The 26,055-nt window shown below is 37.3% G+C and overlaps 1 protein-coding gene across 6 annotated transcripts in view; it reads right to left on the bottom strand.

Moving 5' to 3' along the window:
* The window catches only part of GPALPP1 (GPALPP motifs containing 1), a 49,636-nt gene that overhangs the window by 6,308 nt on the left and 17,273 nt on the right, over positions 1–26,055 (bottom strand). For 2 of the 6 annotated variants that reach the window (XM_003913830.4, XM_021929601.2), the window contains exons 3-9: positions 24,503–24,616; positions 21,908–21,992; positions 15,701–15,832; positions 15,214–15,378; positions 10,560–10,658; positions 3,104–3,322; positions 786–1,856 (exon numbers count right to left, since the gene is read on the bottom strand). In XM_003913830.4, the coding sequence (XP_003913879.2) occupies positions 3,104–3,322; positions 10,560–10,658; positions 15,214–15,378; positions 15,701–15,832; positions 21,908–21,992; positions 24,503–24,616 (814 nt within the window). In that variant the 3' untranslated portion in view covers positions 786–1,856. Of the gene's footprint in view, positions 1–785; positions 1,857–3,103; positions 3,323–3,552; positions 3,656–10,559; positions 10,659–15,213; positions 15,379–15,700; positions 15,833–21,786; positions 21,993–24,502; positions 24,617–26,055 lie in introns of those variants that run through there. The other 4 variants (XM_009191881.2, XM_009191879.2, XM_017951219.3 and 1 more) reach the window with 3 other exon arrangements.

Below are 26,055 nucleotides of genomic sequence, written 5' to 3'. Positions count from 1 at the left end.
TCTGCCTCCCAGGTTCAAGTGATTCTCCTGCTTTAGCCTCCCGAGTAGCTGGGATTACAGGCGACCGCCACCACACCCGACTAATTTTTATATTTTTAGTAGAGATGGGATTTCACCATGTTGGTCAGGCTGGTCTCGAACTCCTGACCTCAGGTGATCCACTCACCTTGGCCTCCCAAAGTGCTGAGATTATAGGTGTGAGCCACCGCGCCCAGCTAATTCATCTTTTTAATAGCAACGCTCCTTTGGTTTGCTATGGTTTACACTGATGCCATGGAAAAACTATATTGTACTGTTATTATTAGAGCAAGAATAATTTGTACCATCACATAAATAGTTTACTCAGTTTTCATAAAGCTTACAGGAACTAGGAATCAGAATCTTTTTCCATTAAAAATTTGTGTCTCGGCCGGGTGTAGTGGCTCATGCCTGTAATCCTAGCACTTTGGGAGGCCGAGGCAGGTGGATCACCTGAGGTCTGGAGTTCAACACCAGCCTGGAACAATATACAGTGAAACTCCATCTCTACTAAAAAATACAAAAATTAGCTGAGTGTGGTGGCGCATGCCTGTAGTCCCAGCTACTTGGGACACTGAGGCAGGAGAATTGCTTGAACCCAGGAGGTGGAGGTTGTAGTGAGCCGAGATCACAGCACTCTACTCTAGCCTGGGTGACAGAGCAAGATTCTGTCTCTCAAAAAAACAAAAATAAACAACAATAAAAATTTGTGTCTCATCAAAACTAGAATACTAGTGGAACAATTGGGATTAATCTGCAAGAAAATATAACTTATAGAATTGCCATTTATTTAACAATAGTTTAATAGTTTAAATAAAATTTATCATCTTATAAATTTACCATCGTAAGAGGCAGTGCTTAAAGCATTACAAACTGATAATACTCCCAATTAGGAGGGTTATGATTATAAATTTTCCATTTCCATTTTTGTATTTAGGAATTATTAATTTTTTTTAAAAGGCTATTCACGATTGATATGACCCCCGTAAATTAGCTTAAAAAAAAGGTTATGACCCCATATATTAGCTACAAACTGTTAAGTACAGTATATAAACGAGTAAAGTCAGATTGTCCCAAAGCAAAGTTCCAGGACTCAGAAAGCTTTGGTTGAGATCATAGAGATTGAGTCTTACAGATTTCACACTGCCAACAGTTAATGGCATATCTTGTCCTGATTGCCTCCCCTAGAAATACTAACTATTAAAGTTGGAAAAACCAAAATAGTTTTCCCTTAGCACATGAGATAACCCAGAGATCTTTCTGACTTAAAAACAATTAAAAAAATTAAACAACAAATAAAAAGCCCTGAGTACTAAAACAAGAAAACTGATTACAAAACAGGCAAAACCCATACCCTCTATTTTCAAGTAAATTTGTATTCACTGGCTGCAGTTTAAAGGGAAATAACAACACATTTCAAAGTCACGGATTTACAGGAAGGACTTGATACACTGACCCCAGGGCAGGTTAGGTATATTTCACGAGGAGGTCCAGGCTGTGGTAGAGATTTGGCAGTCAGTCCTGACCACACCTTAGAGGGTACTTGTGAGACACCACAAAAATCAGGGGGAATGGAAGCCTCTTAAAATAATTATTTGAAGAAAAGCCCATAATTCCCCATACTTCCACAGAAGCTAAAGGCACATAGAATATCCTGTTCTATATAAGAAACATTCGTTTTATGTTTCCACATGACCTTAAAAGGACACAAAGAACAAGGTAAATCTGTATGTTTTTTAAGATTAAAATAATCTCTAATCTTAAGAAGACAAAAACAAAGAAATAAAGATGGACAAAGAGTATTCTTCAACTTTTCTTCATTGCACAGGGAAATCCCCCTGAGGTAAGAATAAGAAAACTCAGTAAGTTGGAAAATATTTATAAATTTAACTATATTTCCCTCAAAAATCACATTTGAATATTGATATAGGTTTCATACAATTAAAAATCATAAAGATTTGAAAAAGCAACCTCAGCTTTTATGTAATTTCTTTTCTTTTTCTCTTTTTCTTTCATTTTTGAGACGGAGTCTCTTGCTCCTGTCACCCAGGCTAGAGTGCAGTGGCACGATCTCGGCTCACTGTAACCTCCGCCTCCCAGGTTCAAGCAATTCTTCTGCCTCAGACTCCCAAGTAGCTGGGATTGCAGGTGCGTGCCACCACACCTGGGTAATTTTTTTCTTTTTAATATATTTTTATTAGAGATGGGGTTTCACCATGTTGTTCAGGCTGGTCTCGAACTCCCGACCTCAGGTGATCCACCCACCTCAGCCTCCCAAAGTGCTAGGATTACAGGTGTGAGCCACTGGCCTCTTTTTTTTTTCTAAAGAGACGAGGTCTCACTTTGTTGCCCAGGCTGGAGTGCAATGGCACAATCACAACTCACTGCTGCCTCGAATTCCTGAGCTCAAGGGATCCTCCTGCCTTAGGCTGCTGAGTAGCTGGGACTGTAGGTGTGCTCCACTGCACCTGGCTAGTTTTTTGTAGATATGGGGTCTCACCATCTTAAGCAGGCTGGTCTCAAACTACTGGGCTCAAGTGATCCTCCCACACTGGCCTCCCAAAGTGTTGGGATTACAGGCGTGAGCCACTGCAGCCAGCTTTATGTAATTTCTTAATCACCATTCTGAACCCTTGTCAGATTGGGCTACGGATGAATATTGGAATAGTTTTGAACCTTAACTTATAGGGGACCTTTCTAAGCAACAAACATTTCCTAGTTGGGATTTTGTTTAACATACAAACTACCAGCAAGCCTTTCTTCATCTTTAATAAAGTGTGCATATTTACTCAAGTATCAGACCACACCTTCCTTTGCTATTTCTCATATGCTGAATTTTTATTTTGACATTTTTAATAGCAATGCCCTATTAGGTTATTATGAAGGAAAGGCTATTTTTCCAGTAAGCCATATTTTTCATCCCACAAGGCTGACTTTTCAAAAATCACTGTTTACTTACAAAAATATATAATTTTTAATCTATTATAAAAGGAAATAGATTTGAGCACAATATTAAAGACAATAGAGTATTTGTAAAAGTTCACATTGATCAGTATTAAAATATACCTCACTGAAATATACTTACTTATAAAAACATATTGCCTTTGCCATGTGAAAATCTGGTGTTTAGTTCTCTAGATTTTTTTATCAGGGCCTTTTTCTGAGCTTCATCAAACCGATTAACCTTGAGATCCTTATCACGGTCAAATGGTATTCTCTCTTGAGGCTTATTTTTGTCTTCAGCCGCCTTACTCTTTAACTTTTTATGATGTATGTCCATAAGAGATTCTGATCTTTTTGATTCCTGGAGAGAGCAGGAGAGCAGAAATAAAAACTATAGTTTGTATAGATTATTGACAGAATATGATCATGAAATGGCATAATTAGATAGTAATGGTGCACATTAAGGAGGGTTATTTACAAACCCCAATAGTTGTTTTTTTTTTTTTCCCCAAATCCAAGACAGCATTTATAAAGAAAATATGCAATGAAAAGCATTATGGTTATTTAAATACTAAACATCAGAGTACAAACCAAGAACAGGGGTGTGAAAGAAAGAGCAATCATATTGTCACTTCATAGATGTGCTGGTCTTTGAAGGCTAAATGGATGAACAGGAAGGGAAGGCACTGTCAGGCTGAAGCAAAAACAAAGGTAAAAGAAAAGTAAGAGCACGGATGTGGCAAAATTCAAGGCCTGTGCAGCATATGTTGGCATGTTCCATAACCTAAGATAATTTTTGTTCCTTTCAGTTTTCTTTCTCTTTTTCCCTTAATTCCCTCATTTTTTTTTTTTTTCTTCTTAGCTAGGGTAGGTGTTCACATTTTCAGATGTATCTAGTAAGACAAGGTCTCAGCAAAAACAACTGATTTAATAAACTAGGGATTGATTACAGACCTTTGAGTATTGACCAAGGTAAAGGACAGAACAGTCCTGGATGGAAGGAGCAGGGAGGGAGATGGAAAAGGAGATGCTGGTAGTACAGACCAGCAGCCTTCAAACTGGGGTATACGTATCCCTGGGGGCTACACAGAGTAGAGTCCATGTAGTATGAAGGCTTGGGTAATTTTAAGGTTATTTTTCCATGGTTCTCTACTTCTTCGTGTAGTCTTTCTTACAACTGATTTGGTCTAGACTACCTCTTGTGAAGATGCCATCCCTTTCATTATAGCCCTTTCTCATTTAACAAAGGAGACTATAGAATATTATTTAGGAAAGCAAAAGTCTTCAGGTTATGAGACAAAAATCTAAAATACCGGTATGATTGAAACTTCCTTTAATCAAGAAACTGTAAACACAGGAGGGCTCTGTGTCCTTCTGTGTCTGAAACATGTTTCTCCTAAGAGCGTAGGGTCCTTTAGAAATGGGTTTTTTACCTTTTATTGAAATGTTCTGAATTCAGATATATTGAAGAGTGGATAATGGAAGAAAAGACAATTTTTGCTTAACAACCATACCTTTTCCAGGCCCTTCCTACTGCCAAAGAATGTACTTGAGGGGAAAGGAGTGAAGAAAGCTCAGTAAAAGCAAAATAACAAGGCACTAGTAAAAAATGCTGAAAGTGACAGTATCTTATTTTATCCAGAAGGTAAAATGGCACCTAGATCAGAATTCAAAGTATCACATGAATGGTCCTAACACATTTATTTGAATGGAAAAAGTGAATCAGAAAGTCTGGTCTGGCTGATCTGACAACCAGAAATGACTTTGTCAATTAGATGATGTGACAGACATGTTTCGTAAATTAACTGAACTCAATCTGGAGCCATAAGGTTTTAGTAGAATGTACAAAAGATAAATTAGTAAATATGTATTTAAATTGACACCATTTGCATTTTCCCATTTCTGCTCAATATACTGGGTTAAGCAAAGTACTCTTAATTATTTTATAAATATTGATAAAGTCTTTAGAAACAAACTGATTAGCAAATCAAGTGCTTTCCAGTTCTTTATGTTCAACAAAATTGAAGGAGGTTAAAAAAAAAAATCATCAAATATTGCTAAGAAAAAATAGGTAATCAAGGTTGGGCGCGGTGGCTCACGCCTGTAATCCCAGCACTTTGGGAGGCCAAGGTGGGTGGATCACCTGAGGTCGGGAGTTCAAGACTAGTCTGACCAACATGGAGAAACCTTGTCTCTACTAAAAATACAAAATTAGCCGGGTATGGTGGTGCATGCCTGTAAACCCAGCTACTCGGAGGCTGAGGCAGGAGAATTGCTTGAACCCGGGAGGTGCAGGTTGCGGTAAGCCAAGAGCATGCCATTGCACTCCAGCCTGGGCAACAAGAGCAAAACTCTGTCTTAAAAAAAAAAAAAAAAAAAGTAATCAATACATGGAGCATGGAGAAATAAACTTAAGTTCCAAATTCAGAAAAATCTGCATTGTAATGATGGTCCTGCTGCTTTCAACACTGGTAACAATGGGCAAGTAATTTAAGTCTCATTTCCCCAGCTGTAAAATGGTAGTAGTCATAATGATAATTTCTAAATATTTGAAGGAAGAAGGGAGGAATTAAATGATCTAATGAATACAAAGGATTTAGTACAGTGTTGGCTATATAAGAAACAATAAATCAATGCTAAATGTTAGATTTATTGAGCATTTACTATATCCTCACAATGTATTTGTAAATTAAATGTTGTTATTCTCATTATACAGACTTGGAAAGAATGAGAAAACTTATTAATAGGATCAATGTGGAAAAAAAAACAAAGGAGATCCTAATGACTTGACAGTTAAGAGACTATTAATAATAGTTTTTGTAAATAGATCAATATGAGGTTTAAGAGAATAACTCAAATTGTTCAAAGAACTGAATGACATCGCTATAACAAAATAGGTTCATTCTCATTCACTTCTTTATAAAAACCTGGTTTCTTAACTCTTAGAAGTATAAAAAAATACAATTGATGGTAAAATCTGTCTTAATTTTTTTTGTTTCTATTTTTATTTCAATAGCTTTAGGGGTACAAGTGGTTTTTGATTACATGGATGAATTGTACAATGGTGAAGTCTGAAGTTTCAGTGTACCAGTCAACCAAGTAGTACACATTGTATGAAATCTGTCTTATTCTGGCAATAAGTAACATTCATCCAAAGACCAGGAACTAACTAGAAAAAAAGTCTTTCATTAAAAGAATAAATTAAATTTACATTTTACTTTTTACAGAGTCTTGCTGTGTCTCCAGGCTGGAGGGCAATGGTGGGATCTCGGCTCACTGTAACTTCTGCCTCCTGAGTTCAAGTGATTCTCCTGCCTTAGCCTCCTGAGTAGCTGGGATTACAGGTGCCCGCCACCATACCCAGCTAATTTTTGTATGTTTAGTAGAGAGGGGGGGGGTTCCACCATGTTGGTCAGGCTGGTCTTGAACTCCTGAACTCATGATCTGCCTGCCTCGGCCTCCCAAAGTGCTGGGATTACAGGCATAATCCACCATGCCTGACCCTTATGATGAAAAATGTTAGATGTCAAATTAAAAAATACACAGTTTTAGGGCCAGGTGTGGTGGTTCACACCTGTAATCCCAGCACTTTGGAAGGCCAAGGCAGGCAGATGACCTGAGGTCAGGAGTTCAAGATCAGCCTAGCCAACATAGTGAAACCCTGTCTCTACTAAAAATACAAAAATTAGCCAGTATGGTGGTATGTGCCTGTAGTCCCAACTATTTGGGAGTCTGAGGCAAGAGAATCACTTAAACCCAGGAGGTGGAGATTGCAGTAAGCCGAGATCGCGCCACTGCACTCCAGCCAGGGCAATGGAGCAGAGCGAGACTCAGTCTCAAAACACACACACACACACACACACACACACACACACACTCTCACAGAGTTTTAGGGGATACCAAGCAAAAACACTTGAAGATTGCTGGTCTCCAGCACTGACGGGTTGAAAAGAAATATAGATTGCCTGTCCTATCATAGATTTAGTGAATCAAAACTGCCAACCGTGGGTCTCAGAAACCTCGCTTTTACTGCCCAAGTTCTGATAGAGGTGATCCATGGGATGTGGAACTCACTTTTGGATCATTCTTTCTAGTAGTTTGGTATTAATAGGAGATAGGATGCCAATACAAAGGAGTGTAGTAAGGTGAATTTTAGGATGGAAAACCATATATGTAGCATTATATGTATGTATAAATGTAAAAAAGCTACACTATCAAAACTTGATCTTTCAGCTCCATTTCTCCACATTTCTCCTTCCTTCCTTGCTTTCACATCTTTCCTTGCTAACGAGATAATAATTCCTTAGTGAGGTGGTAATGATGAAGGTTGACAGGCTAACAAGAGTTGGAAGGGGAAAGCCTAAATATATAACAAAGACCTGGAGAAAATTGAGAACAAAGTTTGAGCAGATGTGTGGAGATGTGAGAAAGAATGGAGTTGTAGGGATCTAACTACTTTACCTAAAGCCACTACTGAGGAAAATGATTTATAACAATGAGCAAAATTGTATGTAAGGTAACAAAAAGCAAACAAAAATGGAGAAATAAAGATGTCAGGTTTCAAGGTACTGATTATTCCTTATATTAGCAAATGAACCATCAATAGAGGCAGAGGAATACATTAAATCACTGGACTATTATTATACAATCAATCCAAACAATTCAAGTGCTCAAACTCATGATGATAAAAGAAATAAACTTTTATATCAGTTGTTTCAGGTGTACTACTGTTGGTCTGATTTAGGATAATTTGCACATTGTGACACACAGGACCAAACTAGAGCCAAAATATAATAAAATAATAAATAACACCTAGAAGCAGTCAATTCACTGAAAATCAAAAGCTGAAAGCCGACTGATGTAAGAGATTAATCTGCTAAATGACTAACTTGCTGACTTACCACATTTAATCATTTAACATAAATGTTTGCATTTTCTAACAATATACAATATTTACAGCATTTTTTATTTATTAAAAAAAATTTTTTTTAGAGACAGGGTCTTGCTCTGTGTAGACCCTGCAGTGGAGTGCAGTGGTGTGGTCATAGCTCACTGTAACCTCAAACTCCTAGGCTCAAGTGATCCTCCAACTCCAGCCTCCCAAGTAGCTGGGACTTCGAGTGTGTGCCATCACACCTGGCTAATTTTTTACCTTTTTATTTTGGTAGAGATGGGGTCTTGCTATACTGCCCATCTCTTGGCCTCAGAAGATCCTCCCGTCTCAGTCTCCCCCAAAGTGCTGGGATTACATGTGTGAGCCACCATGGTTGGCCAACAGCAATTCATTTTTGAATAAGATGTGTTTGTAACGGCTTTTGAAAACTAATGCCAAACTTCTACTTGATTGGTTTTTGTCTTCATTAAAGTATTTTAAAGACTGCTCGATTTATCAAAAGCTACAGTTTCTAGAGTGGCTTAGTCTTAAGACTATATTAATACTTTGAATAGAAAGTATCTGGAATTTCAGCTTTCAGGGTTCAGATTAGAACCCTATTTTTTTGGATGCATTTTAAAGTAAACTGTAAGCATCACTACATGTCCCCCTAAATACCTAGGCATGCATTTGAGTTCAATATTTGTTTTTATATATATATATTTTTAAGATGAATATACATATGATAAAATACATAAATATTAAGTGTATATTCAATGGGTTTTATAGCTCAAAATCCAATCAAGATCTGGAACCTTTCTATCACTTCAGGCATATGCTGTTTCCTAGTCAAATTCCATACCCCAATTCCAACTACTAGCATTCTGATTTTTTTCCCACCATAGATGCATTTTGCTTATTGTACAGCTCCATATAAACATAACAAGAAGTATGTACTTGCTTGTGTAAGACTTCTTTCACTCAGTATGACTTTGAGATTCATGCATGTTGTATTTATTTGTAATGTGTTCCTTTTTATTGGTGAGTAGTTTCATTTATACCACAGTTTGGTCTTCTTTCTCTTACTGATCAACATTTGAGCTGCTTACAGTATTTAACTATTATGAACAAAGCGTCTATGAACATTCTTGGATAAATTTTTTTGAGGCTATTAAGAATAACACGTTCAACTCTTTGTGTGGATGTGTTTTCATTTGTCTTAGGTAAATACCCAGGAGGAAAATAGCAGGGTACGTGTCTGTTTAGTTTGATAAGAAATGCCAGTTTGGAAAAAGGCTTAGCTTATTTATCTTCAGTCATTGGTCTTTTCTTACATAACTCATTATGGCTGTAAATTTTCCCTCTAAATACCACTTCATATGGCATCCCACACATTGTGATATGTTGTATTTTTGTCATTCAGGTCTACATTTTTCTAATTTCCATTATCATTTTTTCTTTGATACAAAGTTTAAATGTTGAGTTTTTCTGATTTCCAGTTTTTTATAAAATTTTTATTTTTTTGAGACAAGGTCTCGCTCTACCATCCAGATTGGAGTGCAGTGGCACAACCATAGCTTGACTCAACCAATCGGTCTGCCTCAGCATCCCAAAGTGCTGGGATTATAGACATGAGCCACTACAAGTGGCCATAGTGGGTTTTTAAGTTATTCTGAATCCAAACTTCAATTCTTTGTGGTCAGATAATTTGGGTTGAATGATAGTAATTCCTTCGATTTTGTTGATACTTGACTTCTGAGCACCTGGTCAGTTTTCATAAATACTTCAAGTGAGCTAAGTTTTTGGTCAATTTCCAAAAATGTTTTAAGCGTGCTTCACTGTGGTACTGGTCAACATATATATAATAAATCAAGCTAACTATATTTTAGAGCTTATGGAATTTTCTTTAATACACTGGGAACAGAAAATAATTTTCCTAAACACCTTTCAGGGACCAATGGGTTCAGTAATTTACATTTATTCTTTGAGCTGGGACATTTATCATTTTCCTTTTCTTTTTGTACAGGCACCATCCAACATCTGCCTTTTTTTTTTTTAAGACAGAAGATAACAAAATAATATGCCAAATGAATACTGACTGTTTAGTTTATAAATTTAGATTGAACTACATTCAAAAAACGTTTTTTCTCCCATATTTAAATATTTACATCCAACATTCCAAATCTGTTTATAATGTAAACATTTATAAATGGAAGATCTCCATGAGTGAGCAGGGGTCTTGCTTTCTCTCATCAAGTGCTACCTATCTCTAATAATTAGATTTCTGCTAATTTAATATGTAAAATGTGAATTGGAAATATCTGTGAAAAACACAGAAGAATTTTATAAAAACATATATATATGCAACAGAGTTTATTTCAGGATAGATGTATAAAAAGTACATGGTAAAGAGGTAGACATATAAAAGAAAGAGAAATAAGCAAAAGAGAAAAAAATAAACAGAGAACTAAAAGATAGGGGGAAAAGGGCTATATATTTTGTTTCTGTTTTTTTTTTTTTGAGGCAGGGAGGCTTTCAAGTGATCCTCGCAACTCAGTTGGCTCATTAAAAAAAAATGTTTTTAGAAACAAGGTCTTGCTATGTTGCCCAAGCTGGTCTTGAACTCTTGGCCTCAAGTGATCCTCCTGCCTCAGCCTCCCAAGTAGCTGGGATTATAGGCAAGAGTCATCACACCTGGCTCTATATATCTTATTTTCTTACTTACATTGTATGAAGATACCTGCTCAGCCAGTCTCTTATCTCTTCCTGATAATATATGTTCTTCATCTTTCTTACCGGATGACTTCCTTGCTTCTTGTGTTTCCTGAGGAATGAACACAGATAACACACTACTGAATCATAAAATTAGGATAAAACAAAAAATAAATATTATTTTTACTTAGATTAAGTAACAAGAGACACAACTAAGCCAGGTTTGTGAAATCCCTTCTGATTAGAAATATTAACATACTTGGCCAGGCGTAGTGACTCACGCCTGTAATCCCAGCACTTTGGGAGGCCGAGGCAGGCGAATCACCTGAGGTGAGGAGTTCGAGACCAGCCTGGGCAACATGGTGAAACCTCATCTCTACTAAAAATATAAAAGTTAGCTGGGCGCGGTGGTGGGCACCTGTAATCCCACCTAATCCAGAGGCTGAGGCAGGAGAATCGCTTGAATCTGGGAAGCAGAGGTTACAGTGAGCTGAAATCGTTCCACTGCACTCCAGCCTGGGAGACAGAGTGAGACTCGGTCTCATAAAAAAAAAAAAAAATCAAAATATTAACATACTTGATAAGGGATCAGTTACTGCTCTAGTCTATGATTTTCTTGAAAACAAGGAAAAAAAAAACCACCCCACTCAATCTATTTATTGAACTCAGGATGAGTTTGACTAACAGTGGTAAGAGGTGGAAGTGAAAATAAGGCTTAAAAAGATATCTTACATTACTGTTTTCTAAAATAATAAAATCACCCTGTAGGAAAACAAACAAACAAACAAAAAACAAAGAAAAGGAAATAAAAGGTGTACATTTTGGAAAAAAAAAAAAAGAAAAATTGTGTTTATTCACAGATCCTAGCACTGTGTAGCAAACTGTGGACTGTGTAGCAAACTCCAAAGAATTTACCAAAAAACTCCTGGAACTACTAAGCAAGTATAGCAAAGTTGCAGGATACAAGATCAATATACAAAATATAGCAGCAAGAGGCTGGGCGTGGTAGCTCACGCCTGCAATCCTAGTACTTTGGGAGGCAGAGGCAGGCAGACTGCCTGAGCTCAGGAGTTCGAGACCACGCTGGGCAACATGGTGAAACCCCTGTCTCTACTAAAATACAAAAAATTAGCTGGGCGTGGTGGCGAGTGTTTGTGGTCTCAGCTATTCGAGAGGCTGAGACACAAGAATTGCTTGAACCTGGAAGGCAGAGGTTGCAGTGAGCTGAGATGGTGCCACTGCACTCCAGCCTGGGCAACAGAGTAAGATTCTGTCTCAAAAAAAAAAAAAAAAAAGAAGAAGAAGAAAAAAATATATATATATATCAGCAAGAAACAACTAGAATTTGAAACAAAACTATCATTTATATTAGCACGCACACACACACATGAAGTGTCTAGTCTAACACATTTTATTTAGAAAAAATGTTACAGTAATATTCTAGAGCATATGCTCCCAAGCAGGAATGGGGAAGGCCCATATAAAAACTACTGAAAACCACTCGTCTCTAAGCATATTCTTATTTTTATTTGCTTAGGAGGCCTCATGGACTAAAACAACACTGTATTTAATAAAGTAAGTTAAAAACATATAAATAGTTCATTTCTACATTTTCCCAGAAAATAGATGTTTTACTTATAAAAAAAGAAAAGTGATGTTATGATACAATGGAGATAAAAACCTAACCATTTAATATTAAGAGGTAGTAGATATTGTCAAGACTGGAAAGTGAGGACATAACTGATCTCATTCAATTAATGTATGTAAAACACTTTCAATACTTTCTAAAGAGCAATCTTTTTTTGTTTTTTTTTAGACGGAGTCTCACTCTGTCGCCCAGGCTGGAGTGCAGTGGCACAATCTTGGCTCACTGAAAGATCTGCCTCCTGGGTTCATGCCATTCTCCTGCCTCAGCCTCCCGAGTAGCTGGGACTACAGGCGCCCGCCACCATGCCTGGTTAATTTTTTGTATTTTTAGTAGAGACAGGGTTTCACTGGGTTAACCAGGATGGTCCTTGATCTCCGGACCTTGTGATCCACCCACCTCAGCCTCCCAAAGTGTTGGGATTACAGGTATGAGCCACCATGCCCGGCCAAGAGCAATCTTCTTTTAGGCCATATTGGCTAAATTAATGTGAGAACAGTAGAGGTATGAGAGGTATGCTAGAAAATCAAACATAAGAAGTAGGATGGAGTGGAGGGAACCTATCAAGAAGGAAATATGGCTAAGATCTGTTATAAAAATTAGTCATGAACTTTACACAGGATCAAAGACAACAGAAAATGAATAGCTCTGTGATACTATATAGTTTGTGACATAAATATATGTGTATGGTACTATATTCTGTAATGTAGTGTTATATAAAATTTAAGACTTATTAACAATCCCTTTATGAGTCCACTGTAAATACTAAACAAAACATTTCAGCACAGAAAAGAATGACCAGGTCTAAAGAACTCAGTCATAGGGATTAAAATCTCTTAAGTTCAAACAATATAGCCTGGTTTCCATGTGTTCCATTATTCCATGATATTTTCCTCCAAGGAAGACTCCCTACATATCTGGTTGTAAGCTAGACATCTATTCATCTACAATGAGAAACAGGATATAAAAAAGAACAAATAAATAAGGACACAAATAAAAAGGCATGTAAGCAAGGGAATTAATTGTCTTTTTGGAGACAATCTTAAAGGCTAAATTATAAAAACTGCAATAAATAATTATTATTTCAGAACCAGCTAAGAAATAATAGGCATTCCAACACCAGCCTTTCAAGGTTTTTGTGGCTCTCTTGGATCCACATCCTTTGCTGCCTCTCCTGCCCCTATGTGTGTTGGTTCGCCTCACCTTCCTATTATAACTGTCAGATTCTCTTTAATCTTAGGACAAAAAAGAAATGATGCATAATGTTGCCTACTATGCAGGCAGGGTGCTCAAGTGTGGAGACTGCAACACGCCCTCCACACTTTAACGGTACCACTGTTTATTTCACAGGCAATTCTCCAGTAAAATGGAAAGTCCTTAAGGAGCTCTTGCCTCTTTCTATCACCTGCAACCAAATACAATTCCTGATAGAGCAGGAAAATTGATCATTCCAGATTGAAAACAGAAATCCTGATAATTCTAGGTACTGATGAGTAATTTAAACAGAGCTAGTTCATTCCAGATTGAAAACAGAAATCCTGGTAATTCTAGGTACTGATGAGTAATATAAACAGAGCTAGTGGAATGAACTAAGTGTGGAACTGCTTTAGTCAGAACTGATGAATTTATAATCATAAGGTGACAATTAGTCAAGCATTTGAGAATTGAATGGGATGTCTTACAGAAATTAAAACCTTCAGAGAGAGGCTGGGAATAGTGGCTCACGCCTGTAATCCCAGCACTTTGGGAGGATTGCTTGAGCCCAGGAGTTTAAGACTAGCCTGGACAACACAGCAAGGCCTTGTCTCTACAAAAATAAAAAATAAAAAAATTAGTTGTGTGCCTGCAGTCCCAGCTCCTCAGGAGGCTGAGGCAGGAGGATCACCTGAGCCCAGAAGTTTGAGGGCTGCAGTGAGCTATGACTGTGCCACTGCAGTCCAACCTGGGTGACAGAGACACCCTGTCTCTTAAAAAAGAAACAAACAAAAAAACAAAAAGAAAAAACCAAAAGCCACAGATGGACTAAATTGAAGGAGTAGTACTGGGGATACTGGTTTAATTCCTAATATACAATGAAATATTTTGTAACAGAAAAAGATTCAAGAAGAGAAAATTAAAAATAATGTATTTTATGCATACAGATTTTTGGTTTTTTTTTTTTTTGAGATGGAGTTTTGCTCTGTTGCCCAGGCTGGAGTGCAGTAGCACAATCTTGGCTCACTGCAGCCTCCGCCTACTGGGTTCAACTGATTCTCCTGCCTCGGCTTCCCAAGTAGCTGGGATTATAGGTGCATGCCACCATGCCCGGCTAATTTTTTTATTTTTAGTAGAGACAGGGTTTCACCATGTTGACCAGGCTGGTCTCGAACTCCTGACTTCAGGTGATCCGCCCTCCTTGGCCTCAGAAAGTGCTGGGATTACAGGCATGAGCCACTGCGGCCAGCTGGTATTTTTTGGATAACTTAATGTATTAATGATAGTGGTTCTTGTCTATCTTGACAGTAACATGAAGTGTAGTGCACCTGAGATACGGTCATTTTGAGAGAGGTCCTCTAGGCACCATTTAATTTGCTTGGTTAATCTGCAGCATTTTTTTTTTTTTCTAAAATATTTTAAAAGATATATGATCATAAAGATAGTATGGTGTAAAAAGACCAGGGAATCTGGTCTTTTTGACCAGGTCTAAAATGAGATTGTTTTTCATCACTTACTAGCTTTGTGACCCTAGAAACGTTGACCTCATAGAGGATAGTTTCTCCATCTATAAAATAAAGTCATTATACCTGTGTCTCCAAGTTTTCCTGAGGTTTAAATGAGACCGTTTATTGGGAAATAGTAAGTAAACAGCAAGCAACTGGTGTCACTTTCCTTCCTCATAATCTTGCTCCAGAGGAAAATCCGTATTATCCTTTTGGAATCATAATTTTAAAAAATAGTACCCTTAAATAATTTTGCATTATATCTTTTCAAAATCCAGCCAACATGAACAGAAATACATTAACAAACAAACAAAGCCTCTCACCTTAGCTTTCCTTTCCCTATCAGCTGGAGTATCTGTCCAGATTGATCGATCTCCAGATGTGTCATCAGCTCTTCTCTTAAAAGTCCTTGGCCCAAGACCAAAGTCTTTCATTTCTGGAGGAAGTTCAGTCATCCATGACTCTCTTACGATGGGTTTAGATGAATCCTTTAACAGAAAAAAAAAAATGTAGCATGGAAAGTACGTATCGTGTATAAGATGAGTACATATGTATGTACAAGCAACTATGTCATGCAATTGAAGTTTTAAAGTTATGTTTTTGTCACATATGTTTGTCACATACGTTACAAAGACTTTCATCCAATTTGTTACTTTTCTTTTACAGTTTCTGGGTTCTAACTCCTAAATTAAACAAAAATGTTATACCTAAAAACAAAATATATTAAAAGTTAAATGGTTTAGTGTTTATTTCTAAAATTTAGATTTTTAATCTATTTAGTGTATTTCTTAAAGTGTTTTTAAAACTTACATCATCTCCTTTGGTCAGTTTTTCTTTCATTCTCTCAGCCCTTTTTTCAAATTCTGTCGTTACGTTATAGTTAACTGGTCCTTTTGCAGGCATTGGTCCAATAATATCCTCATCTTCACTGCTGTCTGTTTCCTTTTAAAACAAGACATTATCTTTAAACCAAGAGCAGAGCTACAGGTATAAAAAATAATTCTAAATTACCTGCATTTAACTGAAACTTATTATCCATAAAAAATTAAAAAGTAAACAATGTATTGCTGGCTCATCACTGAACCATGGGGACTTTTTCCTCACCTTCCTCAAGTGCCTAGCACAGAGATGACAAATCCATGGCATGCAGACTCTCTCCCACCTCCCACCTCTCTTCCTGTGTCCATGACAGACCTCACTCTCTTCCTGAAGGACATAGATGTAGACTTAGAGCTCTTCTCAACATAGTACAATAAGTAGACAATTATATACTGTGTTGTGGCTTACTCTAACACACACACACACAAACACATTCTTAATAACTATGGATTTTGGCATATACCTCATTAGATCCTTGTAACAAAACTGTAAAATGGCACTATTTCTGGTTTCTTTTTTTTTTTTTTGTAGGAGACTTAGGCTTAGAGTGTAATTAGAATAAACAACTTGTCTGATTTTATAAAACTATTATCTAAGAATCAAATATTCCAAGATCAAGGCCAGTATTTTTTCTATGTATATAACAGCGATCCCTCTATCATTTTATCTCAACTGTTACTGATTTAGCTTTAAGTGTTTCTAGCTTATATCTACAATAGTAAGCTTTCTGATGTTACAGACATTATGTTAAACATATTTATAACCCACTACAGATATAAATATTTGGTGACGCAAAATGTTCAGATATAAAAGCTATAATGAAATTTTAAAACTATGAGACATGAAAACGGAACAAAACACTAACTCTAAGAGTCATGGCACCAATACAGTATTAGTGGAATAAGCTAATGATAGTCTCACTTCCATCTTAATATGAGATGGTTTCATAAAGGTGGAATTTCAGCATGTCCTGGTAGGATGATGCCTGCAATTTTTAGAAATAAGTATCACTTATGTTCAGGGGTAAATAAAAGCGGAGATGGAGAAGCAAACAGAAAATTAGGCCAAACACACTAAACTGAAAATCAGAAACAGAATAATATGCCCAATTCCTATCTATGGGTATTAAATTATTTTAGTGTCCTGGATGAGTTATTTCTTTAAATAAAAAAATGTTGCACATTTTATCCAGAATTACGATAGAAATTAGGTACCCTATTGATTTATACTTTGGGCTGATTTTGTTGAAGGCCTCATTTGCCATTGTACTAGCCCTGTGACTTCAGGCATGTTATCTAACCTTTCTAAGCCCTGGTTTTCTCGTCTTTGACAAGAGAATTATAACAGCTTCTACCAATAACTATTGCCAAGAGAACCCTGCATTTTGTTTATCCTCTTTAAAGCCACACCCTTCTCAGGGAACTGGGACCTTCTCTAACACCTGGGGAAAAATATTGATAATTCTAGGCCAGTCACAAAAAAAAGTATAACTATTGTATGGATGTGTTTACAAAATATTACAAAGCAGTCACTTTGGTCTTCTTCTTCTTGCTCAGCTGACTGGTTTAGGCATGGACACATGACACAATTCTTGGGAAATAAACACAAAAGGTCTATAGGAAACTGGTAGAGGTTTTCCTTCCTCTACAAAAGAGGCACAGGGAAAGGACCATTCCTCTTCTGTGTCTGGACACTGCTAGCTGCTTTTAAGTCTTAGAACTTTGGCAGGCTTCTTAGTATGATGAAGGCAGTCAGCCTAAGTCTTAGAACTTTGGCAGGCTTCTTGGTACGATGAGGGCGGAATTAACATACTGTTAATTCTCTTATAGAGCAGGAAGGTAGAAAAACTGGAGCCTTGGATGATATCATGAGGCAAATGAATTAATCAAGCTTGGAATCATCTTGCCTCTTGACCTCTTATTATATATGAAACATATTTTCCTTATTTTGAGAATACAGAACATATATCACCAAGTAAATTAACCCATTTGCTAACTAAGTAGGTTAAGATAAAGTTCCATTTTGAGTTGGATTTTCTGTTATTTGTAGCTGAAGGCATTCAGTTGATATACTACCTCCCTGGATTGTTGTTTGGATTAAGTTAGGTTTATACTGCTGTTGCAGTGTCTGGCTTGTGGTAAGTGCTCAAGAAATGTCAAACATTAGTATTATTATGTCTTAATTTGGGGGTATATGCCGGGAATGAGGCTAAGAGAAGCCTATCTTTGAGAAACGAAAATCTCAAAACTGAAAAAGAAAGGTCTTTTGAAAAAGGTTCAATTAAAGGGAAATTATAAGTCAAACAATCAGAGCGAGAGTATTTCACACATGGACCTACAGTGTAATCTCTCTCAGCCTGACCCTCGCCTTCCACCAAAAGAAGCTAGGGAATGTAGAATGTGTACCACCTAGGAAATGATGTAAACTATGCATTTGCTAACTAGGTAGGTTAGGACAAAATTCCAAGGGCGAATAATGCTGAATTATGCTACTCCTTTGAAAATTTTTTCCCCAATTTTTTATTTCGAAAAATTTTGAACCTATAAAAAAGTGCTAAGATGAGTACAATAAAGACCAATATGTCCTCACTCAGATTTACCAACTGAATGGCACATGTCATTTTAACACATTCATTCTTTTTGGTTTGTTTTCTGTCCCTCTCCCCGTGAAATAGACACACACGCGCTTTTATTCAGAACCATCTGGAAGTAGGTTACAGATAGTATGACAAGGCTCTAGGCAGAAGCAAATTTCCTTGCCACCTTCCTAGGGACAGTGGGTTACATTTCTCTAGTCCTCTAGTCCCCTTGTCCTCCTTTTACAGACACAGCAGAACTTTGAGGCTGCAGGCTTTATGTAGGGGGCTCAATTCAATCTCCTCTGGCTGAGTGAGCCAGAAGCCAAGGCTCCTGTTCCCAGATTCTCTGGGGTTTATGACTGGGTTCTCTAAAATGACTGTGGTTCCCTGCTGTGTAAACCTGTGTCTGGCTTTGAATTCCCTCAATGTTGTTAGTATGTGTGGATTTTCCTTTCTTCCTTTTGAGCTTTGCTGTGTTTTAAACTGGTTGTTATTTTCTTTCTTCCCCTAGCACTCCTTTGTGTTCATGGCGGTGAAAGCCTAGCCTGACGATGTCATCTCAGTCTTCCATATGGCTGGAAGTCCTTCCTCTGGTAATTTTTTCTTCAACACCCTTGTTAGAAAGGATTCCTCATACTTAGCCTAAATTCTTCAGTTATGCTCATGGCATCCATAGTGGAGGCAATAAGAACAATGGTAATAATGAGAGCTACTTTAAGTTGAATACCTACTGATGGTTTGGCTGTGGCCCCACCCAAATCTCATCTTGAATTGCAGTTCCCATAATCCCCAGGTGCCATGGGAGGGACCAGGTGGAGATCATTGAATCATGGGGTGGTTTCCCCCATCCTGTTCTTGTGAGAGTGAGTTTGTTCTCACAAGATCTGATGGTTTTATCAGGGGCTTCCCCCTTCGCTGGGCACTCATTCTTCTCCTTGGTGCTGCCACGTGAAGACGGACATGTTTGCTTCCCCTTCCGCCATGACTGTAGGTTTCCTGAGGCCTCCCCAGCCATGCTAAACTGTGAGTCAATTAAACCTCTTTCCTTATAAATTACCCAGTCTTGGGCATGTCTTTATTAGCAGTGTGAAAATGGACTAATACAACTACTACTCTGATTTAATCCTTGTAACAACCCTATGAGGTAAGTGTAATGACCTGCATGTTACTGATCATGAAGCTAAGCGTACCCAAGCTTGGCTCAATGCAAAGCTTCGAACAGCTCTTACCTACTTTCCTCACCTTCTCTCTCACCATTCTCCCTGCACTCTCCGTTCTAACCATATTGAACTTCTTTAACCCTAACTTTCATCCTCTCCACACTCTCTTTTGCCTTAAGCCATCTGCTCTCTCTGGAACGATGTTCCCTGCCTTCTTTGCTGAGCTAGCTCCAATTAGTCAAACTTCAGGTTAGTAGACATTCACTCAGATAAAGACCTTTTTTTTTTCTTTTTGAGACAGAGTCTCGCTCTGTCACCCAGGCTGGAGTGCAGTGGCATGATCTCAGCTCACTGCAACCTCTACTCCTGGATTCAAGCCATCCTCCACCTCAGCTCCCAGGTAGCTGGCACCACAGGCATGTGCCACCGTGCCTTGCTAATTTTTTTTATTTTTGGTAGAGATGCGGTTTTGCTATGTCGCCCCAGGTGGTCTTGAACTCCTGAGCTCAAGCAATCCACCCGCCTTGGCTTCCCAAAGTGCTGGGATTACAGGCATGAACCACTGCGCCTGGCTGAAAAAGACTCTTTCTCATTTTCAGATTAGATTCCCCCATCATGGTTCCATTTATATTTTGTCTCATCTTTTGAATAATTCACAATGTTAGAAACTGATGTATGTATTCCCCACTACCTTGTAGGTGTGATAAGGGCAGGCACTGTGTTTGATTTATTCATTCATTCATTCAACAAATACTTCTGAATATCTACTATATATAAGGCACTGGTGATAAGATAAAAAAAAATCTCTGTTTTTATGGAGCCACATTCTAGTGGAAAGAGGCCAACAATAAACAAAAAGAAGCAGTAAAATTAATGGTTTCTTTGGTGGCAATAAATACTATGGGGAAAATTAAAGAAGGGAAGAGGAGGTTAGCATATTTTAATTTGGAGGCCAGAGATGATTTATTGGAAAGATAATATTCCAGCAAAAAACCGAAGGTCTAGGAGGTCAGCCACATAAATATGTAGGGGAAGACCATTTTGCATAGGCTTGGACAGCAGGCATAAAGGCTCAGGAGTAGGAGCTGGCCTGCTGTATTTGAGGAGGAACAGCAAGGAGCCCAGTGTGGTCACATCAAAGCAAAAGATAAAATCAGAGTACTAATGGAGGCCAGACTGTATAGGACCCTAAAAGGACTTTGGCTTTGACTTAGGTAGAGGAGGAGTAATTTGGCGGTTTTGAGTGTTAGTGACATGATCTGATTTCGATCTGCCTTTGTTTCATCTGGACCCCTTCAACTTTTGTGTTGAGAAGGGGTAGTAGAGGAGAAATGGCTACATAAAGCATGAAGACCAATAAAAGGGGTGAAATTTGATGGTCACTTGGACCAGGGTGGGAGCAGAAGTGGCTGAGTCCTGGATGTCTTATGAAGATAGGAACAAACTAATTTGTTGACAGATTCACTTCTGTGACTACGTGCCTGCCACACTGCAGGTGTTCTACAAGCATTTGTTGAAAGAATAAGTAAATGACTCTGAAATTAATAATTTTAACCACTGCATTATACATCCTTTGGGTAACAACCTCAGTGTAACTGTTGAATTCTTAGTGGAGATAAACAGGAGTCTCTGGAATATATGAATTCATATATAGGAAGGCACTGCAGTATAACAGACTGAACAAGTGATTTAAAGTCATAAGAACTGAGTTTGTGCCATGGATTTGATCAGTAAAAATTGTGTAATCTTGGGTAAGGTACCCAATTTTTTTGGTCTTTAGCATTTGTAAGGTGCAGATAATGTCTATTTCATGAAACTGTGGAGAAGATAAAATAAGGTCCACATGTAGGGAAAAGGCATTACAAATTATAAAGTACTCTACAAATCTCAACTCTTGTTAAGGAGAGAAACAGCCTTTATACTTTACTCCAAAGTCATTTGTTCTATCTTTTCCTAAAATTACTTATCCACCAGTGCATTTTTTTATACACAGGTACTAGAGCTTGGTTAGGAGAAAGTAAATTTCAAGGTAAAGACCATTGTTAAAAAGCTCTTCAACCTTCTCTCCTCCAGCCCACATCACAATCATTTCTTAAACTTTTCTTCATGTTCCATCCTTCTAACACTTTAAAGCCCCCCTTCAAAGATAAGCAGCATGAATAGGTAACACCCCATCAACCCTGTTATTTTCCTAACAGAATCTCAGGTTTGTGAACAGCTTTTTATTTCATCTACTTATGTTACAATCTTAAATTAATCTGAATATAACTGAGTCTTACATTACAGTTGAGTCCAGTGATTGTAGTAACTGCATGCATAAAGTTTGGAGTTTGTTACAATACATCTTATTCTTTCAATGAAAACTTTCCAAACCTTAGAGTTGAAATGGGATGAGGATACCTGTTGTCCTGGATCATCTCTGCCCTTGTCACTTTTCTGTGTAGATTTAATGAAACCAGGTGGCAGTGCAGGACCTATTATGGGCCTGAAAAATAAAATGTACTTTTATCATTCTCCCTGACTTTAAAAAGCAGTTTTCAGAATAAAAGTTCACAAAAATAATAAAGCCAGATAGCAACAAATGTTGAAAATAAGAATTTTATTTAACACTTTATTTTTACTAGTATTACCTAGTATCTTTCTGCTAGATGTCTTTTAAAAACCTAATTTTCACATTTGAATTTTCTACTTGTTAGTCAATAATTAGAGACTAAGCCAGTAATTCTCAATCTTTGTGACACTGGCATATGCACACTTCCTAAAAAGAACTATATTAAATAAAAATGGCAATGTTTTAAAAAAATTGTACTAAAATCTGTGATGGTCTTTTTTTATTTTGTGCCTTGGCTTTCCTTCAGTTTTGAGATTCACTATCCAGTGAAAGATACCTTAGGGGCATAATTATGGTCAGAACTACCAAAGTAGAAATCGAGTTCTTCTAAGGACATATATAGCATGTGCAGACAATGCCAGCAATCTGTGGTCTATATAACATGGCAGTATTAAAAATCTATACATTGTTCTCACTTGATAATACAGTAATGATGTGGAACTGTAGAAGAATGCAGCTAGTTCATTAAGACGCATAGAAAGGGCAAAAGGTACTGTGCTAACCACATTTCAAGCAGTGCATTGGTTTCCTTAAAACAATCCTGGTCAGTGTAAGTCACTCCACTTTTAAGATGAGCAAAATCATATCTAAGATTAACACAATTAGTAAGTGGCTGAACTAGAGTTCAAACCCTGGTCTACCTGATGTCAAAGTGCATTTTCTTTCCAGCTGCCCTATTGCCACATAATGAGGCAACTGTCATCACTTCAAAAGAGAGACTTGCCTGAATACTGGGTCTTCAAAAGAGACAGCCTTACTTTATGAAGGAAAAAATTAAAAAGATAAAAATAAAAAATAAAAAAAACCCTCTTTCATACTTTTAAGATACTTCATCCTTGCTTTTGTACCAATGTTTTTTCCATAGTTGTCACTGTGCCAGTGTTACCAATCCAGATGGTAATGAAGTCCTAAGCTAAAATTTCCAGGTTGCACCATGTTCTATTAGAACCCCACAGACAGGCATCCTGGCAGGGGAAAAAACAGTACTGACAGTCAGAAACTCTGGGCTCCCATCCTGACCATTTAATAATCTCTTGTCTTGATTCACGAAACTTCTTTGAGCAGAACAATTTGCTTATGAAAGACAGGGAAGTTTGGCACTGTTAAAAAGATAAAATTAGGTATCATTTATAAGCTATGAGTACAACATAGATTTTTTCTGAGTACAATTTTTAGCAATCTACAAATGCAATTAAAACTTAACTTTCTGGCCTCAGGGGATTGGTGGTAATAAAATTACCAGTATATAAAATCTTAAAACACAGTAAAGGAATATAACCACAGCATGTTATGATACTATAAAAGGTTTATAACTCCAATATATAATGCCAGCTGTTTATTTTACACATGTATTTTATTATTGCCAAAATAATACTCTCAAGAAAAAAAATTGCTATACATTTAAGTAATGTGTTTTCTTAAAAGGAATGTTACATCCTAGGGGTCAGCAAACTTTCTATAAAGGGCTAGATAGTAACTCTTAGGCTTTGAAAGCCACATGTGGCTCTCTGTGGCATATCTGCTGTCGTTTTTTTAGCTACTCTCAAAAATGTAAAAATCATTTTTAGTTTGGGGTCTGTAGACTGCCTATCTTTGTATATCTAAAACAACCAAAGTTAATGGAAGTTAGGAGCTGCCAAATGTGATTATAAACTTTGAATATAACATAAACAGCCTTTTCTGCTTGTTCTTGCATATTGGTATACAGTATTATGAAGTATAAACAATTTAACGTGCAATCTTATATTTAGCATTTAAAAATTTTACAATTCTGGGAAGAAGACAGGAATAAATATTTACTCTATACTTACTCTGTGCCAGGCTCCATATAAATTAAACACACACACACATACACACAAAGTCTAGGTATACAACTATGAAACCTCAATCATCAAAACAATTCTGTAAAGTACATGCTGTTATCCTAGCTTACAGATAACAAATTTGAGATTCAGAGAAGTTAGTCCAATTGTCTAATATGGCACATGGGGATTTGTTTCTTCTACTGATAAACAATTAAGAAAACAATTGAATTAAAAGTCAGAACATCAAGATTCTAGCCCCAGGTCTGCTACTATGTGTGTGTGACCTTATCTGTTTATAAAGTGGGGAGAGGGATGATCCACCCTGTTTACCCCAAAACACTTTTGTGAATATCAAATAACAGATGTGGAAGTTTTCTGTAAACTATGAAAGTGTCATAAACATGTAAATAATTATTTTTATTATAGGAAACAACTTCTTTTCTCTATGAATGACCCATTTCAAAATGTTATATCAATATTTCAGTTAAAACATAATTTCAGACAATTCTTTAATTCATTAAAGATTCCTTAGTTAAAATATTTAAAGAAAGACTAGCCTAAAATATTACACATTATCACCTTGGAGGAGAATCATCCTGCTTTTTAAATCCAGGAGGAAGGGCTGGTCCAAAAAACCCATCATCATCATCATCATCATCATCATCATCCTTATCCTGATTTTTCCTCTGTTTTCTGAAAACACAGTAGTATAACTTTATGCATATATATCAAAATTTTTTTCACAAAAACACACTTTAATTTTTTAATAAAAGCATTAAATCTAGTTGTATAAACACTGCAACAATAAATTAATCTTGCCAAATAAAAACTGGATACTATGATAGTTCTTTTTTTATTTTTTTATTTTTTGAGAGGAACTCTTGCCCTGTTGGCCAGGCTGGAGTGCAGTGGCGTGATATTGGCTCACTGGAACCTCCCACTCCTAGGTCCAAGCAATTCTCCTGCCTCAGCCTCCCAGGTAGCTGGGATTACAGGCAAGTGCCACCACACCCAGTTAATTTTTGTATCTTTTTAGTAGAGACGGGGTTTCACCATGTTGGCCAGGCTGGTCTCAAACTCCTGACCTCAAGTGAGCTGCGCACGTTGGCCTTCCAAAGTGCTGGGATTACAGGTGTAAGCCACTGCACCCGGCCTATGACAACAGTTCGTAACTAGTCTTTTCCTGGAATTTATTTTTGGCCTAAAATACAGATTGGTTATTTCTTTACAGCAGTAATATATCACTATTCTATATTTTCTGTGGTATTAAAGATTTCCCTCAATGAAGTTTCAAAGTCTATTGGTCAGATGTTTCTAAGTAAAAAGTTTATGACTGTGACTTTTATTCTCATTTAAGGAAGGGGTTTAAGTTGCTATTTCCACCTGATAATATTTAAAATGAATTAAAAAAAAGCTTGTTACTCAATAATAAACAAAGATTTGACATCTCATTTACATAGACCCATAGTGGTAAGGCTAGATTAGAAGAAAATCATTCAGCTGGGTGCGATGGCTCACGCCTGTAATCCCAGCACCTTGGGAGGCAGAGGCGGGCAGATCACTTGGGGTCAGGAGTTCAAGACCAGCCTGGCCAACATGGTGAAACTCTGTCTCTACTAAAAAATACAAAAATTAGCCAGGTATGGTGGCACACGCCTGTAGGTCCAGTTACTTGGAAGGCTGAGACAGGAGAATCACTTGAACTTAGGACAGAGGCTACAGTGAGCCGAGATCATGCCACCGGATTCCAGTCTGGGCTACAGAGCGAGACTTCGTCTCAAAAAAAAAAAAAAAAGAAAAAGAAGAAATCATTAGTTTATTTAAAGAAAACATATACCACATATATAATTTTAAGAAGAAATTCTATGGTTTATGTGCCTACTTCATCACTTCAATGACATCTTAAGAAAAATCCTTTATGTAAGAATTTTATTGGCTGGTGTGGTGGCTCATGCTTATAATCCCAGCACTGTGAGGCTGAGGCAGGCAGATCACTTGAGTCCAGGAGTTTGAGACCAGCCTGAGCAACATGATGAAACCCCATCTCTACAAAAAATACCAAAAAAATCTACAAAAAATACAAAAATTTGCTGGGCGCCTGTGGTGTGGTCCCAGCTTCTCAGGAGACTGAG

This window comes from Papio anubis, chromosome 15, assembly GCF_008728515.1.
Source record: "Papio anubis isolate 15944 chromosome 15, Panubis1.0, whole genome shotgun sequence".
Lineage (NCBI taxonomy): Eukaryota > Metazoa > Chordata > Mammalia > Primates > Cercopithecidae > Papio > Papio anubis.
Note: the sequence above shows the minus strand (reverse complement) of the source record. Positions and strands in the feature narration are given on the sequence as shown.